Source organism: Netta rufina, assembly GCF_964035555.1.
Source record: "Netta rufina genome assembly, chromosome: 2".
Classification (NCBI taxonomy): domain Eukaryota; kingdom Metazoa; phylum Chordata; class Aves; order Anseriformes; family Anatidae; genus Netta; species Netta rufina.
The window spans coordinates 84,262,664-84,281,278 of NC_140124.1; the positions used below are offsets into that span (position 1 = coordinate 84,262,664).

General features: G+C 40.8%; 1 protein-coding gene across 1 annotated transcript in view; it reads left to right on the top strand.

Annotated features, from left to right (window-relative positions):
- Positions 1 to 18,615, top strand: part of SEMA5A (semaphorin 5A) — a gene marked incomplete at its 3' end in the record, with an annotated part of 236,068 nt that overhangs the window by 73,530 nt on the left and 143,923 nt on the right. The window contains exon 4 of the mRNA XM_084306898.1: positions 6,118 to 6,180. Within this exon, the coding sequence (XP_084163024.1) occupies positions 6,118 to 6,180 (63 nt within the window). The remainder of the gene's footprint in view (positions 1 to 6,117; positions 6,181 to 18,615) is intronic.

Genomic DNA, 18,615 nt, shown 5'->3' on the forward strand with positions numbered 1-18,615 from the left:
AAATATATTTTTCATCTCAATTTTTATATATTCAGACCAGTATATTTGAAAGAAAACTCAGTTGGCATCAGCATTGTCCTGGAAGCCAAATAAAGTTTCATATATTATGTGATTTAAGTATGAAATTATGTATCTATAATGGGATCTCAGTTTTTACTAAATATCACACCCTGGAAAATTCAAGTATAATTTGATGTTTATTTCCATATATTTCATACTTCTCACCTTTTAAGAAACCAAGCATGTAATTTTTTAACTGTGGATGAGCAGTAAAAGCTGATTCTGAACAAATCAAAACACACAATGTTATTTCCAGGAGAATTGACTGTTGCATGTGGTAATTGGTGGCAAGTTACCACAATTAACGTAATCAATTAATAAAGTTGTCCATACAGTACTGAACTTCTTGAATGAGCTGCTGGCCTGCCACTGCACAATGAGAGCCTAACCAGGATGCCTTTAGACCCCAGAAACCAGTTTTTCTTTTCTTTGATGAGCAAAAAGAGAAAGCTATGTTAAAGGGAAGTCCCTTTTTAAGGAGCCTGTTGGCAAGATAAGAAGTGCTTCAGCATTAATGGCTGCAAGGACAAGAGGTCATGGCTCTGTGGAAAACAAGGAAAATGGTTCCTCAGAAGTAAGGAGATGTATAAATCTTAAGTGGCTCCACATATTTTCTGAAAGCAGGGATGTCATTATACCAAAGGATACCCTAAAATTTCTGGTAACCATCTACTACTAACACTGGCTGCCAATTTGCTGCTATACTTCTCATTGGTATTTGCTGGTATACTTCTCAGTGCTAAATTCTCTCTCCACATTTACTATTCTGACACTTTCTTTATGGCCTCTTTAAACTCAGCTTTTGGATTTGAGTATGCATGTTTGTTGAGACATGGTTTTGCAGGTTGTGAGACACCCTCGCCAAACAAGTAACAACTTCTTGAAGCCATTCCATTGCTGGACTGATGCAAACAATAAGGCAATATTACTCATGTTTGATGACATCTATTGTTATGATTATTGCTGTTATACCCCAGCTCCCCGAAGTATTGTTTAAATACATGATATAAGAGATGAAAGCAAGCAGTGAAAAAGCAGAAAGGAAATATCATGTAGTTCTTAATTTTTGGCATTGGATAATTAAACCATCTTCTTTAATGTTATTTTTGCCAGTATCTAATTAGCAGAGCCATCTGCCTAAGAAGTGCTGGACCATCTGTCTGGAATACTGTTCTGTTCTTTTTTTTTTTTTTTTTTTTTTTTCTTTTTTTTTTGGTTCTTGACTAATTAACTTCTTTCACTATGAAATATTGTACATTCTGTTTCTACACTGAAAAGAAGTTCATTTTTATATATATGTTTGTGTACCTGCCTACATGCATGTATTGTGAGTATCTATGAAGCTATAGGAATATAGTTATTCCAGGAGATCTGATTGTATACTATTATGTGTGCATCTTCCACTAATATTGGTGAAAGCCATGTGGGTTTTGTTGACCTGTAAATGGAACTAATGTATATCTCACCTAATATACTCTAATTGACCAATCCTTGCTTTGATTGTGTTCATACTTGGCAAATTTCCTGTCTGCATTTACTAGTTCAAATTAGAGTTGTGGAAAATGGCTATAATAGAGTTATTTACTTATGGTTTTGATTTTTTTATTTATTTTTTTTCTTCTGGAAAATTATGGAATAATTTAGGTTGGAAGAGATATCTTAGTGTCTTGCCAAAGGACTTACTATGTTGCTGCATGCTGGAAATGAAGAAAAGCCCTTTAGAGTTAATTCTTAATTGGGAGGGACACTTCTTATTCAGAGTTTTCTTATTTTCCTTCTATTTAGTGTTCTTCTAAGGCATTTAAATAAATCAGTTTAGACTGGGGATTTTCATTTGATTTCCCTTGGAACTAACCTCTTTGCATTTATTTAGTTTGCCCATTAAAGATGCAATTGTTTGACTTTTAAGTGAGACTCTATCATGCACCCAAACAGAGAAGTTTTTGAAATACATTTGTTGTTCCAAAGACTATGGTTGTTTTTTGTTTTGTAACTTTTAACTTAACTTTGGTAGGTGTTGGATGTATATCTTTCTTCATTTTTGAAGAAAATTGTCCCATTATATAGCTTGAGTTTGATTTTTTTTTGTTTTCTGGCTGGAATTTCTCCCTTCTCATTTCCCCTTGACATGCCAGGAACAAATTCACCTGAAGTTTTCAGTGTTTTCTGAACATCGATGATAGAATGTCTGAAAACACTGATACAGTTGTTTACAGTTGAGCTTTTACAGGAAGATGTCTGCCATCAGCTTGACACTTGTGTTCAAACTTAGAGTTAAAGTGTGCGCCAAAGCCATGTTTCTGTTCAGTCTGATCTTATGTCAGGTCTATACAGTGCTTTGTGTTCTGTATATTTTTTAAATGAAGAAAACAATCTGTTCAAAAGTGAACTGTGACTTTCTTATCTGAATGCACTGTGACAAGTTCAGTCTTTAGGCTTGGACACACAAATTGGGTTTTGCAGGGGTAAAAATCTCACTGCAAACTTTTTGTACAGTTCTACCGGTGACTGTCAAACAGTTAAGGTTTATTTATATCTACTAGATTGTAGCTATGTAGAAGATTAGGAAATTAGAAACAAACTAAACCAAGACATTACATTTATAGAGGTGCTTGAAAGACTGAATTTATAGAAGGATTTATGAGGCATGCAGCTGTACTAGAATCAGCTTGCTATCAAAGACAGAATGATGTGCTGCCTTATATGCAACTCCTTATCCTATACAGGTATGTTCTTTGTGAAGACATGTACAAGTAGCTGATGTACTACTGTACTTATTTTCTCCAGCAATAACATTCAAATTCTTGTTCCTTCCCTCCCCAGAGCAAAGAAAAACATGAGTCTCTATAATTCAGTCCAATGCGTTTTGTTGCCAGCTTAAGTAGAATTACAATATTAATTAAAAACAGTATGTGGAACGCTGGAGATTGTGTTTTGTCACATGAAAATTGGAGCTGCTTTTTTAAGACATGTAGGAATGAATAGATCCTAACAGAATAAACTTTAGTTGTATTGGTCTTGAAAGGGATAAAATATCCAACATGGTATTCATATCTTATTCTCTACACTACTTAGCTAAACTTTGAGAAATATTGTTAAATGGTGCAAAGCAGGAGAATATGTCAGTTTAAGGCAAACAATGGATAATGCTAACTTTTCTAAGTTAACCTTTCTTTGCTCTTGTTCTCTAAAATAAAATAATCTGTACGTGTCAGACTGCTCTTTCAGAATTTAAACTCTAAACTCTTCATTGTCTAGTAACAAAAATTGCATTGTTATTCTGTTGGGATGTTTTGTTTTGTCTTTATGTATTAAAGATTCAGAACACATTTTTCTCCTGTTGCTTTTTTTCCACATTGAAATGACATTTAACTTGATGAGTTTCCACCTGTCTTCCTCCTGTGTATTACTAGTAGGCTTTGTTGAATAACTGAATTTCCATTTTGTGAGAAAGGCCCTCAAATTTCCTGAAGATTAAAAGAAAAAAATCTCTGTTTATATAAATGTTAGTTTATATCTAGTCTTTTCATTTAATCAGTAACAGGGCATATGAATTTATTACTGAATATGTATGAACCTTGGGGACCAAAGTATAAGAGTCTGATTTACCCAGCTCTCTTCGGGTGCCTTTGTAATAAACTTCATTTGCAACCTTCTCTATTATTGTCTCCTCCAACAGTGGAATACAGTGCTATAGGGCTATAAAGTATATTTGATTTCAAAGATGACTAGTGACTTTGTCACTAGTTTGTCTGTATGTACTTATTATCCAGACGGTATTACTCTTTTGGCATATGTGTATGAAGAGGGTTTTTCCAGAAAGTTAGAAAGTGCATGTATTTATGCATAGTTACAATAGTTTACAGTAGAATACAATTCTATTTGTGTTCTTGTATTTGCTCCTAACTATTGTACTCAAATATATAGCATAGTGGTTTAATATTTAGTATCCTTATTTGAATCTATGCATTTCATGGATGCAGAAGAAAGAGATGAAAGTTTTCTTTCAGTTATGCTAATAACTTAGTGGTTTTGTGACCTGCTCGTGGAAGTATATTTTTCTGAGATTTCATGGAAAACTTGAAGAACTGTCACTTTTGGCTTCTGAATTTCTTATCCCTAAAGCCTGTTGTTTTGTCTTTTCTGAAACATTTCAGTGCCTGAGAAACGTACTTAATTTGTTTGATTTATGACATTGCAAAAGTTTTGCATTTTACATCTTTCTCCTTCAAATGACTCTTTTACCATGGACTTAGAGCCAATTGAAAGCTGGATATTTTGTCACTGAAAATTGATTTATTGATAAGCATTTTATCTTGATTCCAATCTTTCTGTCTTTCTTACTGCTGTTCATGCTCAGCATATTCTTCTCAGTTCAGTTTTGGCAAGAACTTTCCTTCTAACCATATTTTCAGTACCTATATTCCAAGAAGTCTTTCTATCCTGACCTCCTACCAGTAACTTTGGCATTTCTCCAGGCATTTCAAATTTGTGTTGTTTAAAGATAATATATTCAATATAAAGTACTTGTATCTATAGCCATATAAGATAAAGGTTCAGTGTGTCCTAATGAATTGATAAGGAACCCACACTGCTTATCCAAGAGCAGTCATTTGTAGTGTTGTCATCATCATAGAGGTGAATCTTGCATTACAGAATCAAAAATGTTAAGTCATTGCTGCTTTTTTAATCTAATATAGGGTAAGACACATTTTGCTATAGATGCTATGGTCATTTGCAAGTTGACTTTTCCAGAAGTTTTCAATATAATCCCCAACATGCTGTGGTCATTTATCTGCAAAAGAAAATGTTTTAAATGGAAAGGCTTGGGCTGGAGGAAGAGAAGCAATGATGTTTGTTTTACATGTCTTTATTTCCTGAAATGAAAAGCACATTCTTGGGCTAGTTGAAAAGCAAAACAGAATACTACATAGTATACTCTGCAGGCATTTTTCCCCTTTGTTTAAACAGGCTTTCAACCTGTTATTTTTATTAATTATAGATTCTGCTATTAATATAGTCTCCATTGAAAGACAGGTACAAAAGATTGCTTATATTAAATCTGAATGAATTCTCTCATTATTTCCTGGTAAACAAAACTGAAAAAGCTGTGATTTCAATAATTAAGCAGCAGTGGTTAGTTTAGTAATCTCAGTTCTTCCTGGTAAAATTTAAAATGCTTTGTGACATTTCTATAAAGAACAAGTGGACGTGCACTGTTGATGTGAAAGCAAGCAGGATGATTTAAAATGCACTCTAACTACACAGCACACACAGGCATTCAAATATGTGCACATATTGGCACATAAACACCAAGCATAGGACCTGCTCCACTGAGCAATAGAGTTTGCAAGTCATAGCTGTTGAATGGTAAATATTGAAATAATTGGAATTAACTCAGGCAGTGAAACTGTAGTGATGCAGACTAGACTTCCAGTCCTGGCACAAATCTGTCGAAGCAGAGGGACAGTTCAAAAATGAGGATAAATTGCTTCTGTTTTGCAGTGCTCCATTTCACTCTTGTCTTGTATGTGTCTGCTTGTTGCTCCTTTCCTTCAATGTTTTAGCTCTTCTGATTACTGCTGCAGTCACACCTTGAGCAACTAAAATCTCCATTTCATGCTTGAGAGAAATTCTGCAAAAACAGCAGGACTGCAGCCTTTCCCAACACACAAGGTCTCTCAGCAGAGCTGACCCCAGGTGTGATGTGTCCTGGCTGTGTTGGGGAGAAAGGGTTGTCCTTTCACAATGTTCTTAGCTGCTTAGCTTAGTGAGGCTGGTACAAAAGCAGGTAGTCAGTGTCAAATGTGATTGGGGTTCATTCTGCTGAAGCTGTAGGTACAGTGATTCATGGGGATGGCCAGTTTCACTCTGGATTAAGACATGAACAGCAAAATTACATTTCTAAGGAGAAAAGCTTATAAGGTGATTGTGGATAGAAACACCCCCAGTTAATCGTCAGTATGCCTGAAGCACGTGTCTCAAGTATGGGCTTACATGGCTAAGTTTTACATCTCTGTGTTCCCTGCATTTCTAATGAATTTCTGTTGGTTACAGGCAGTGGAATGGCAATGTGATGAAGCTACTAAAAGAGCCTGTTACAGTAAAGGCAAATCAAAGGTAAGCATGAGACCATTCTGCTTTTACAAAATTTTTAATATCAGCTATAATTCAGTGTATAAATCTATTCTACCTTACGCAGTTGTGCTATCTCCCATTCTTTTCTGAGTAAAGTTGTAGTAAAACAGTATGACATTGATATATGTGCAAAGGAAAAAAAAAAATATATATAGGGAGGTGTGTGGTGGGAGGAACAGTCACATGAAGATATTGTGAAAAGATCAAGGAATTGAGTTTCTAACAATTTACTGTTTGGACTCTACAACATGTCATGTGTAATGGGCTGTATCTCACTTCATTTTCAACACTGTAAATCCCATATAACTGTGTAATTTCTTTATAAATTCATCAGTTTGTTTTCCTGCGTATTAGATGCAATTTTTGAAACATTTATATTTCATAATGATGCTATGAAGAAAATAGTATGTCATTCACTAAACTTATGGACATGGGCCCTGATGTTATTTTTAGTATTCAGAACCATTTTCTTATCTGGCTAACTACCATTTCTTTTATTCAGAATGGTTAAATGCAGTCCTAAGATGGAACCTGTACTAAAACCATGTTCTTTACTGGCTGTCCTGAATTGAAAGTAGTTATGAAATTAAGTATAAAATCAACTAGAAGTGCATGCAATATATGTCTATAATTATTATGCTGTTTAATTGTTGAAGTTAATTGAGTTAAAATGTAAAGGAGAAACACAGAAGTACATTGCACAATAACTATAAGTGAACACACTTGGTTTCAGGACTCACATTCAGCAAAACATGTTGGCATACGTTGCTGATGAGCAAAACTCAAAAGCAAAAACAAAGAAAGAAATAAAAGAACATAAAACCTTAGCAAGCTTGAAAAATGTATTCCAAATGTTCATGCCTTCTAGTAGAGGACAGATTTCTTCTGCATTGTCTGCATAGTTATATACATATAATCACTGACCTTTAACATCTCCCATCAAGCAAAGCAGTTCATTTTCAGCTTTTCTTACTAAGTGCTGGAAAATAATGTTGCAGTGTGGCCATGGTGTATCTCTTCCCATCTGAGATTGAAGAAGAAGAATTTAATTACAGAATCATGTCCGTGTTATACTGTGAAGAGAGAAAAAGACTGAATTAGCTGGGGAAAATAAATAAATAAATAAATAAGAAGGAGAAAAGAAAGGAAGGAAGGAAGGAAGGAAGGAAGGAAGGAAGGAAGGAAGGAAGGAAGGAAGGAAGGAAGGAAGGAAGGAAGGAAGGAAGGAAGGAAGGAATAGAAGGAAAGAAAGATGCACTGTAAAGCATGGAAGATTATTGTCTTTATGGAGGAACATCTTTCACTGTAGATATGATTTTACAGCACTGAGAAAAGGAATTAAGGATGGCATTGCCTTTTTTATTCTTTTCCTTTCCCTTTCTTCCCATCCCAGCATGGGAAACATGTATTTAAAGTTACTGATAACTAGGCATTAACATGCAGAATTTACTAGGTGTGTATAGAAGGTATTAATAGCTAGAGAAAAGGAATGGGCAATATTTTACCTTAAAATTACTGACTTGTGTGAAGGCTTTAATGGTAGAAATAGATTATAGATCAGAATGCTTACTAGATGCTTACTTGTTAACCTGCAGAGAGAAAATAATTTTGTGGACCTCGTATTTTAGACAAATGTTTCGTTTTGTAAATTGTTATTTCCACCTAAAATATTTGTAGTCTGTCATGTAATATACCCTTCAAGGCTTCACCCTTAGTTTTGAGGTGACATAATCTGAAGTTAAAGAGCTTGCTCAAGTGACAATAGAATATTGTTATTTGGCAATGATTGAGGTGTGTACAGAGCAGAAAATATCACGGTAGGAATGCAGTGTATAACTAAAAGTTTATGCCTCTGTTTTACAGTTATTTTTGAAATTTAAAACTGTGAGAATAACATTCAGCTCATCTGAAAATCACAGTGCAGTGACTGTAATCTAACATGATGGATGAAAATGATGGTAAATTTGAGGCTATAGCAGTATACTTTGACTATTATGTTTACAGTACTCTTTGTGGTTTAATATCCATGTTCCTTTCAACAGTGCAGAAGCATATGTTGCTATTAAATAATTTTGCTCAGAAAAATACTCAATATTTGTGAAATGTGTTCAAGAATAGCTAGTGTAGTACATACATACATGTTTTCATTCATGCTCATCACACTGTTTTGTAGAAGTGATTGAAAGTTGTCAATGTACAATAGTATGTATTCTATTCTAATAAAGACCTCTAAGATTTCAGTACTTAAGGGGTGCTTATAGGAAAGCTGAAGAAAAACTTTTTACCAAGGCCTGTAATGATAGGACAAAGAATAATGATCTCAAAGAAGAGGCTAGATATGGATTATAGATTATTATTAGAAAGGGTTTTAATTGTAGTTTTTTGTTGTTATTTGTTTTTAACCACAAGGGTGGTGAGGCACTGCAATGAGTTGCTCAAAGAGGCTGTCGATGCCCCATCATTGGAAATGTTCAAAGCCAGGTTGGATGGGGCTTTGGGTGGTTTGATTTAATATAAGGTGTTCCTGCTCCTGGCAGGGGTGTTGGACTTGATGTTCTTATCTAAGGTCACTTCTAATCCAAACTGTTCTATGATGCTGTGATTGCTTCTTAGTATTGTTACTATTTGGATAAAAATTTAGTGTTTCATTTGGATCTGTAGCCTTTTTCTTCATTCACAATCTAGAAGAGAAGCACAATTCTTGGATTTCATTACATCTGAATGCAATCCAGTGAAGAAATAATTCTGACTGAGCAACCAGCACAGATGGAACGACAACTGTCTTTTTCTTTGTACTTTTCATGCCTCTTGCTTTCACTGATGTGCTTGAGGTTAAAATCAAAGATTAAGTTTAAGGCCAGAGAAAGGATAACCTGATGATATATGTCTTTTGCTGACTTATGCCCAAGACTAAAAGAAGTTCATGACACAGGTTATTTTTAAGAGCCATACTCTTTAAACTGGGAGAACTTACGCATGCAGATGAGGAAAGCATGTGCTCCGTGGCATCTCCTTTTCCTAGTGAAACCACAGCAGTCTTCACTTGAAACAAAGGGAAATTAGCAGACATGGAGGAATTCACTTCAGTGGTACAGTGAATTGTATTTTTTCAGAGAAACTCCCCCTGGAAGTTTCCAGTTGCTGTTACCAGAAAGGTTGCTTCCTTGTTTGCTGTGGCATACGTAGATCCAGCTTAAACTGGGGAGCTGCTGGGGATTTCATTTTTGTAAAACTTCTCAGGGCGACTTCAGATTTTAGGCCAGATACATGTGTGACTGTAGGGAGGGGACAGGAAAGACTGGAGACAAAATACACAAGGCAAGCCCAGACAGTGGCAAAGGAATGGTGAGGATTACAAGGATGGCTGTGGGTAAGTTACTCACTCAGATCTTGGTTTCTCTTGAAGCTTTTCTGACCACAGACCAGTGTGGGGGCAGTGAGTGCAGGCAGAAAACCTCTAAGTCAGTTTGCTGATGGAGTGCCCTGAAATCACAAGCCAGCTTTGAACTGTAAAGCAGCTCTAGCTGTTTTGAGATAATGGTCAGTTAAATGCAACTTTGGTGTTGTTATTGAGAAAGAAGCTGCACGGAATTTTTGCCCCTAGCTGTTAGCAGTAGTTGTTGTTCTGAGCTTTATACTTTAGGAGCCAATGAGGGAAAAGAGCTGGAGAGAAAAATATACAGGGACATCTGTCACATCTGACAGTGTAATGCGCACTTGACTTTTGAAGGCTGATGTTTGTTACTGAGACTTCATACATTTATCTACCAATGTAAGCAGTTGCTTAAAATAACTAGTGGCTTCAAGAGTGAGCCAGACAAAATGATGTCCTTGTGGCCAGCATGTGTTAGCCTTTAGAAGTCTAAAATAGCACACATGATTAAGAGAACAAATTTGGCCATTTCAACTGGAACTTGTAGTAAGAACTGTTATAAATGAAAAAATACAAATACACAAGGGAAAAAGTAAAATAAAATAAAATAAGAGATTAAAAAAAAATGTAGTCAAGCATCTTACCCCTTGTTTATTTAAGATTGTAATGGTTGCACATATTAGCATATGAATTTTCTATAAAAGTATTAAAAATATAAGCACGGATGTATTTAAAATATTAGCCTATACAACAAATGTTGCTGCAAATGGCTAAGTAACTGTAGCCAGATTGTCCTTAAACTGTCAAGTAGGTGTTAAAATTAAGTAGTAATCTAGCCTGCTTTGCCGCTAAATTGTTTCAAATAGCTCTGTTTTCTTTAAGGTATACTGATATAAAAATAGACAGTACTTACTCAATTAATTTCTTTTTCTTTAAAAGGTATTTTTATGGGACAGTAAGAAAACATGGGCAAAGAAGTAAAGATGAAATGTAGAATAAGTCTACATAAAAGATGGCCACCAAAGCTACCACCATTCTCCAAAATGGGAGGGGAACACCTTTGATTTTAAAGTCACAAATGCTGCTTCTATAACACACACCTCTTTTTTTTTTTTTTTTTTTTTTTTTCAGATTTGAAAAAAAAAAAGTGATTCTAAACATTTTAATCGACTAAATTTAATTTAATAATTTTTCAGTGTTTTTGGGTGGTGATTGTTTTATTCAGGACTAGTCTTTTGTTTTGTATTATTTTGGATTTGTTGTGTGAATAAAATAACCAATTGTATAAGCCACTTTTTCAGCTCTGATTTTGTTGTACTGTGTACCCAACAAAAGTTTTCTCTGAGATGTCTTATTTGCCCTGTTGCACTGTGGATGCTTGTGAAGTTGGCACCAGGCTTGGAAACATAAAAGAGAAGTATCTTGTGAATCTCAGGAATGTCAGAGTTTTAAAAAATTACATTATTTTTGAACAAAAAGAGTGGGTGATTGTCGTGGTTTAACCCGACCGGCAGCTAAACACCACGCAGCCGTTCGCTCACCCTCCCCCCTCCCTCTCTGGGACGGGGGAGAGAAATGGAAAGTGAAGCCCGTGAGTTGAGATAAAGACAGTTTAATAAGACAGGAAAAGAAAAAAAAAATAACAAAAATAATAATAACAATAATAATAATGATGATACAATGGGGATAATACGAAAGTAATAATAGTATGTACAAACAAGTGATGCACAATGCAATTGCTCACCACCCGCTGACCGATGCCCAGCCTAACCCCGAGCAGTCCGGCCCCCTCCCCCCGGCTAGCCACCCCTATATATTGTTTAGCATGACGTCAGATGGTATGGAATACCCCTTTGGCTAGTTTGGGTCACCTGTCCTGGGTCTGTCCCCTCCCAGCTCTTACTGCACCCCCCAGCCTGCCCGTTGGCAGGACAGAGCAAAGGCTGAGATGTCCTTGGCTTAGTATAAGCACTGCTCTGCAACAATTAAAGCATCGGGGTGTTATCAGCACTCTTCTCATTCTAAGCCAAAACACAGCATTCCACCAGCTACTAGGAAGAAAATTAATTCTGTGCTAACTGAAACCAGGACATCTATCCACCCCTTATTCCATACCATTTATGTCATGCTCAGGTTACACTCTTTTCCATACATTCTAATTAGTCACCTATAGTAATCATGGTAATGATAACATACAGTATAATATACTATTTAACATGGTGCAATTCAGTTCATGGGCTATTCTCACCCAGTATTAAATCTCCTTGAGGTACACACCGGACCTCTCCGTTCTTTTGCATCACCCACCAAGTGTATCCAGGTCCCTGAGCGAAAACAATTCCACGAATAGGTTTGCCTTTTCCTGAGGCAGGAGTAGCCCAGACTGTTTTACCCAGCATATTTTTTACATGCACTACAGGAACTTTATCCCCATCTACAGTACGTAACAGGTTTGATTGGGCAGGTCCAGCTCGGTTGGTAGATCCCCTAGTATTGACTAACCAGGTGGCCTTTGCCAAATGCGTATCCCAGTTTTTGAACGTCCCAGCGCCCATTGCTTTCAAGGTAGTCTTTAACAGGCCATTGTATCGTTCAACTTTCCCGGAGGCTGGTGCATGATAGGGGATGTGATACACCCATTCAATACCATGTTCTTTGGCCCAAGTGTCTATAAGGTTGTTTCGGAAGTGAGTCCCATTATCTGATTCTATTCTTTCTGGGGTGCCATGTCGCCATAGGACTTGCTTTTCAAGGCCCAGGATGGTGTTCCGGGCGGTAGCATGAGGCACAGGATATGTTTCCAGCCATCCGGTGGTTGCTTCCACCATTGTAAGTACGTGGCGCTTGCCATTGCGAGTTTGAGGGAGTGTGATGTAATCAATCTGCCAGGCCTCTCCATATTTATATTTCAGCCATCGTCCTCCATACCAAAGAGGCTTTGACCGTTTGGCTTGCTTGATTGCAGCACATGTTTCACAGTCATGAATAACCTGTGCTATAGCGTCCATGGTCAAGTCCACCCCTCGATCACGAGCCCATCTGTATGTTGCATCTCTACCTTGATGGCCTGAGGTGTCATGGGCCCATCGGGCTATAAATAATTCACCTTTATGCTGCCAATCCAGGTCCACCTGAGCTACTTCAATCTTAGCAGCCTGATCCACCTGCTGGTTGTTTTGATGTTCTTCAGTAGCCCGATTCTTGGGCACATGAGCATCTACGTGGCGTACTTTCACAGCCAGGTTCTCTACCCGAGCAGCAATATCTTGCCACAATGCAGCAGCCCAGATAGGTTTGCCCCTACGCTGCCAGTTGTTTTGCTTCCATTGCTGTAACCATCCCCACAGGGCATTTGCTACCATCCATGAATCGGTGTAGAGATAGAGAACTGGCCATTTTTCTCGTTCAGCAATGTCTAAAGCCAGCTGAATGGCTTTCACTTCTGCAAACTGACTCGATTCACCTTCTCCCTCAGCAGCTTCTGCAACTCGTCGCGTAGGACTCCATACAGCAGCCTTCCATCTCCGATGCTTCCCCACAATACGACAGGACCCATCAGTGAACAGGGCATATTTCTTTTCATTCTCTGGCAACTGGTTGTACAGTGGGGCTTCTTCAGCACGACCCACCTCCTCCTCTGATGATATCCCAAAGTATTTGCCTTCTGGCCAGTCCATGATCACTTCCAATATTCCTGGGCGACTGGGGTTTCCTATTCGAGCCCGCTGAGTAATCAGTGCAACCCACTTGCTCCATGTAGCATCAGTTGCATGATGCGTAGAGGGGACCCTTCCCTTGAACATCCAGCCTAGTACCGGTAATCGGGGTGCTAGGAGGAGCTGCGCTTCAGTACCGACCACCTCCGAAGCAGATCGAACTCCTTCATATGCTGCCAATATCTCCTTTTCAGTTGGAGTATAGCGGGCCTCAGATCCTCTGTATCCCCGACTCCAAAACCCCAGAGGCCGACCTCGAGTTTCCCCAGGTTCTTTCTGCCAGAGGCTCCAGGTGGGGCCGTTCTCCCCGGCTGCAGTGTAGAGCACATTCTTTACATCTGGTCCTGTTCGAACTGGCCCAAGGGCTACTGCATGGACTATTTCCTGCTTGATTTGTTCAAAGGCTTGTCGTTGTTCAGGGCCCCATTCAAACTCATTCTTCTTGCGAGTTACTTGGTAGAGTGGGTTTACAATCAGACTGTAATTTGGGATGTGCATTCTCCAAAACCCCACAACACCTAGGAAAGTCTGTGTTTCTTTTTTGTTAGTTGGTGGAGACATAGCTGTTATTTTGTTGATCACATCCATTGGGATTTGACGACGTCCATCTTGCCATTTTATTCCTAAAAACTGGATCTCCCGTGCAGGTCCTTTGACTTTATTTTGTTTTATGGCAAAACCGGCTTTCAGAAGGATTTGGACTATTTTCTTCCCTTTCTCGAAAACTTCCTCTGCTGTGTCACCCCACACAATAATGTCATCGATGTACTGCAGGTGTTCAGGAGCTTCCCCCTGCTCTAGTGCAGACTGGATCAGCCCATGGCAAATGGTAGGGCTGTGTTTCCACCCCTGGGGCAGCCTATTCCAAGTATATTGGACTCCCCTCCAAGTGAAGGCAAATTGTGGCCTGCACTCTGCTGCTAGAGGGATGGAGAAAAATGCATTAGCGATATCAATTGTGGCGTACCACTTGGCTGCCTTCGATTCAAGTTCATACTGAAGTTCCAGCATGTCCGGCACTGCAGCACTCAGTGGTGGCGTGACTTCGTTCAGGCCGCGATAGTCCACTGTTAGTCTCCACTCGCCATTAGACTTTCGCACTGGCCATATGGGACTATTGAAAGGTGAATGAGTCTTGCTGATCACTCCTTGGCTCTCCAATTGACGAATTAGCTTATGGATGGGAATCAGGGAGTCTCGGTTGGTGCGATATTGCCGCCGGTGCACAGTTGTGGTAGCAATTGGCACTTGCTGTTCTTCGACCCTCAGCAACCCCACAACAGAGGGGTCCTCTGAGAGACCAGGCAAGGTAGATAATTGTTTAATGCCCTCTGTCTCTAAGGCAGCAATACCAAAAGCCCACCGGAACCCTTTTGGGTCCTTGCAGTATCCTCTTCTAAGATAGTCTATGCCAAGGATACATGGAGCATCCGGACCAGTCACAATGCGGTGCTTTTCCCACTCATTCCCAGTCAGACTCACCTCAGCCTCCAATACAGTCAACTGCTGAGATCCCCCTGTCACTCCACAAATATAGATGGGCTCTGGTCCTTTATAGCTCGATGGCATTATAGTACATTGTGCACCGGTGTCTACTAAAGCCTTATACTTCTGTGCGCGTGATGTGCCAGGCCATCGAATCCACACAGTCCAATAAACTCGATTGTCCCTTTCCTCCCCCTGGCTGGAGGCAGGGCCCCCCTAATCCTGGTCAGAATCTTCCTCGTTTCTGTGTTTGAAGGACTGTCTGCTGGAAGTTGGAGCAGCAAACTTTTCGGAGAATCCCTTTTTCCTGATTGTTTTCTTTTGCAACTCACGTACCCGTGCCTCTAGGGTCGCGGTAGATTTTCCATCCCACTTTCTCATGTCCTCTCCATGGTCTCGTAAGTAAAACCACAGGGTGGCACGGGGTGAGTACCCACCATATCGTCTTCCTTGTGTGGGTGAACGCCTACCCCTGACAGCTGAGACACTGCTTTGTACAGGTGCGAAGGAGAATAATCTCTCTTCAAGTTGGTGAACCTTTTCAGAAAGTTTCTCCACAGTGTTCTCCTTTGGTCGGTGGGCACTGGTTGGTTCAGGTGGGGAGGACAATAGATTCTCTTCAAGTTGGTGAACCTTTTCAGAAAGTTTCTCCACAGCTGAGACGCAGGCCTGTAAGGAAGAGGAGAGACTTTCTTCGTACTGCCGGAGTTGTTTAGCCGCTTCACCCACTGTGGGTTCCTCATCCTCTTTCCAGGCCATTATTGCCAATGAGCTGGCATATGATGATGGTGCACTCCGTACAAACTTCCGCCACATGGGTCGTGTACACTTGACTTCATCTGGATCTGTGGATGTTTGATTGAGGTCTGGATCCTCATAAATCACTTCCCGTACGGCTAATTCCCTCAGGTACTGGATTCCCTTCTCCATAGTGGTCCACTTGCCTGGTAGACATAAAATATCTTCCTTGAAGGGATACCTTTCCCTCACAGCTGAGAGGAGACGCCTCCAGAGGCTGGTGGGTCGTGCTCCATCTGCAATTGCTTTGTCAATGCCGGCGTCTCGAGCAAGGGATCCCAGCCGCTTGGCTTCCCTGCCGTCTAATTCCACACAATTGGCTCCAGAGTCCCAGCACCGGAGCAGCCAGGTGACAAGCTGCTCACCTATACAGCGACCAAAATCTTTTCGCACATCTCGTAGCTCGCGCTCGTTTAGGCTTCGGGTAGTTACTGTTGCTCTTTCGGCATCCTCATCTTCCTCCTCCTGAATCCTTGACGGCCCAGCGTCGTCATCATCTTCGTCATCTCTATACTTAGTTTTGGCAGAAGCCTTACCTGGATTGGCAGAAGACTCTCTGCGTTCTAAACGACTTGAATTTCTGTACCATATTTTCACCTTCTCTACAGGGGCAGCTTGCACTGCTACTGCTCGTTTCTCTGACTTTGTTACAGGGTCTGCCACAGGGGTTGGAATGCCCTCTGCAGGGTCAACTTGCACTGCTACAGCTCGTTTCTCTGACACGGCCACAGGAGCTGGAGCGGCTACAGGAGCTGGAGCAGTTGCAGGAACCGGAGCTGTAGCGGCTACAGGAGCTGGAGCTGGAGCTGGAGCAGTTGCAGGAGCTGGGACTGGAGCAGCAGTAGGAGCTGGAGCTGGAGCGGCTTCAGGAGCTGGAGCTGGAGCGGCTTCAGAAGCTGGGACTGGAGCAGTTGCAGGAACTGGGACTGGAGTAGCGGCCGGAGCTGGAACTGGAGCGACTGCAGGAACTGGGACTGGAGCAGCTGCAGGAGCTGGAGCTGGAGCGGCTTCAGGAGCTGGAGCTGGAGCAGTTGCAGGAACTGGGACTGGAGTAGCGGCCGGAGCTGGAACTGGAGCGACTGCAGGAACTGGGACTGGAGCAGCTGCAGGAGCTGGGACTGGAGCGGCTGCAGGAGCTGGGACTGGAGCGGCTGCAGGAGCTGGAGCTGGAGCGGCTGCAGGAGCTGGGACTGGAGCGGCTGCAGGAGCTGGGACTGGAGCGGCTGCAGGAGCTGGGACTGGAGCGGCTGCAGAATCCACCGTAGGGGTCACAGTGGCCGTTGGATCTGTCACAGGGTTTGGAGTGGCCGCAGGGTCTGTCACTAAGTTGACAGCAGTATCAATGGCAGCTCGATAGGCATGAGCCAGGCCCCAGCACGTTACAATGATTTGTGTTACTTTGGAACTGCCAGAATCATTACACCTTTTTTTCAAGCATTCTGCCAGTTTTTGAGGATTTTGCCATTGTTCAGGGGTGAATTTCCAACACACTGGGGGTGCCAACTGCTCTAGATGCCTGCCCATATCCACCCATACTCCCTGCCACCCACAACTATACTGCCTCCGGGCAGATCTCCGGATGAGCTTCATAAGTAGTTGTTTAACTTTAAGCAGAATCTGAAGTGCATTCATGAGGCAGAACAACAGGACTATGGTATTCTGAGTATTCCAGAAATATTCAATATCTTGGAGAGCTATTGTAACAAGCTCAGGGGATAAGAGGGTGGTGAAGGAGGAAGGCAGAGTGACCCAGGAGGATACAGGGGTGGTGAAGGAGAAAGGGAGAGTAAGCAAGTAAGGAAAAATATCCTCCCCTTTCCCCTCCACAGATTGACTCTCTAATGGAGAAAAACAATAGGTATAATTGCTAATAGTTCCCAAGATGCTGTTTCCAAAGTACAGAGTCCACGATGTTACTGAGTATAAATACCAAGTTAGAGTCATGACCAGATATCTTATCGTCTCATAAGCCATTGCTATAACACTTAGTACCATAATGGTCTGAAACCAGGGCCCGGAGAGGAGAAACAACACTACAGAGAGCAAATACGGAAAATAATGTACTATAATACTCAATTTGGAAAACAGGCGCAGCAGAGTTGTGATTAAAGCAATCAGCATCATGACAAGTGACTATTAAGCAGGTCTAATCCTTACACCAATTTTAGTTTAACACACTCTGATCAGATCTGCCGTTATCTCAACCTTTCGGGCCCCACGTTGGGCGCCAAAAAGACTGTCGTGGTTTAACCCGACCGGCAGCTAAACACCACGCAGCCGTTCGCTCACCCTCCCCCCTCCCTCTCTGGGACGGGGAAGAGAAATGGAAAGTGAAGCCCGTGAGTTGAGATAAAGACAGTTTAATAAGACAGGAAAAGAAAAAAAAAATAACAAAAATAATAATAACAATAATAATAATGATGATACAATGGGGATAATACGAAAGTAATAATAGTATGTACAAACAAGTGATGCACAATGCAATTGCTCACCACCCGCTGACCGATGCCCAGCCTAACCCCGAGCAGTCCGGCCCCCTCCCCCCGGCTAGCCACCCCTATATATTGTTTAGCATGACGTCAGATGGTATGGAATACCCCTTTGGCTAGTTTGGGTCACCTGTCCTGGGTCTGTCCCCTCCCAGCTCTTACTGCACCCCCCAGCCTGCCCGTTGGCAGGACAGAGCAAAGGCTGAGATGTCCTTGGCTTAGTATAAGCACTGCTCTGCAACAATTAAAGCATCGGGGTGTTATCAGCACTCTTCTCATTCTAAGCCAAAACACAGCATTCCACCAGCTACTAGGAAGAAAATTAATTCTGTGCTAACTGAAACCAGGACAGTGATCAACACGCAAATAATTTAGCAATGGCACTGTTTCAGGGAGCTCTGAGATATGAAGAGAAGAGGTTGGTTGGGCTGTAATGTCAGAACCCACTTATTTTTCCTACACTTACATTCCATAGATTGCAGCAAAGGGCGAGATGGAAACAGCACAAAGAATGAAGTACTGTGTTAATTTATATGAAATTCCTTGAACATCCTTC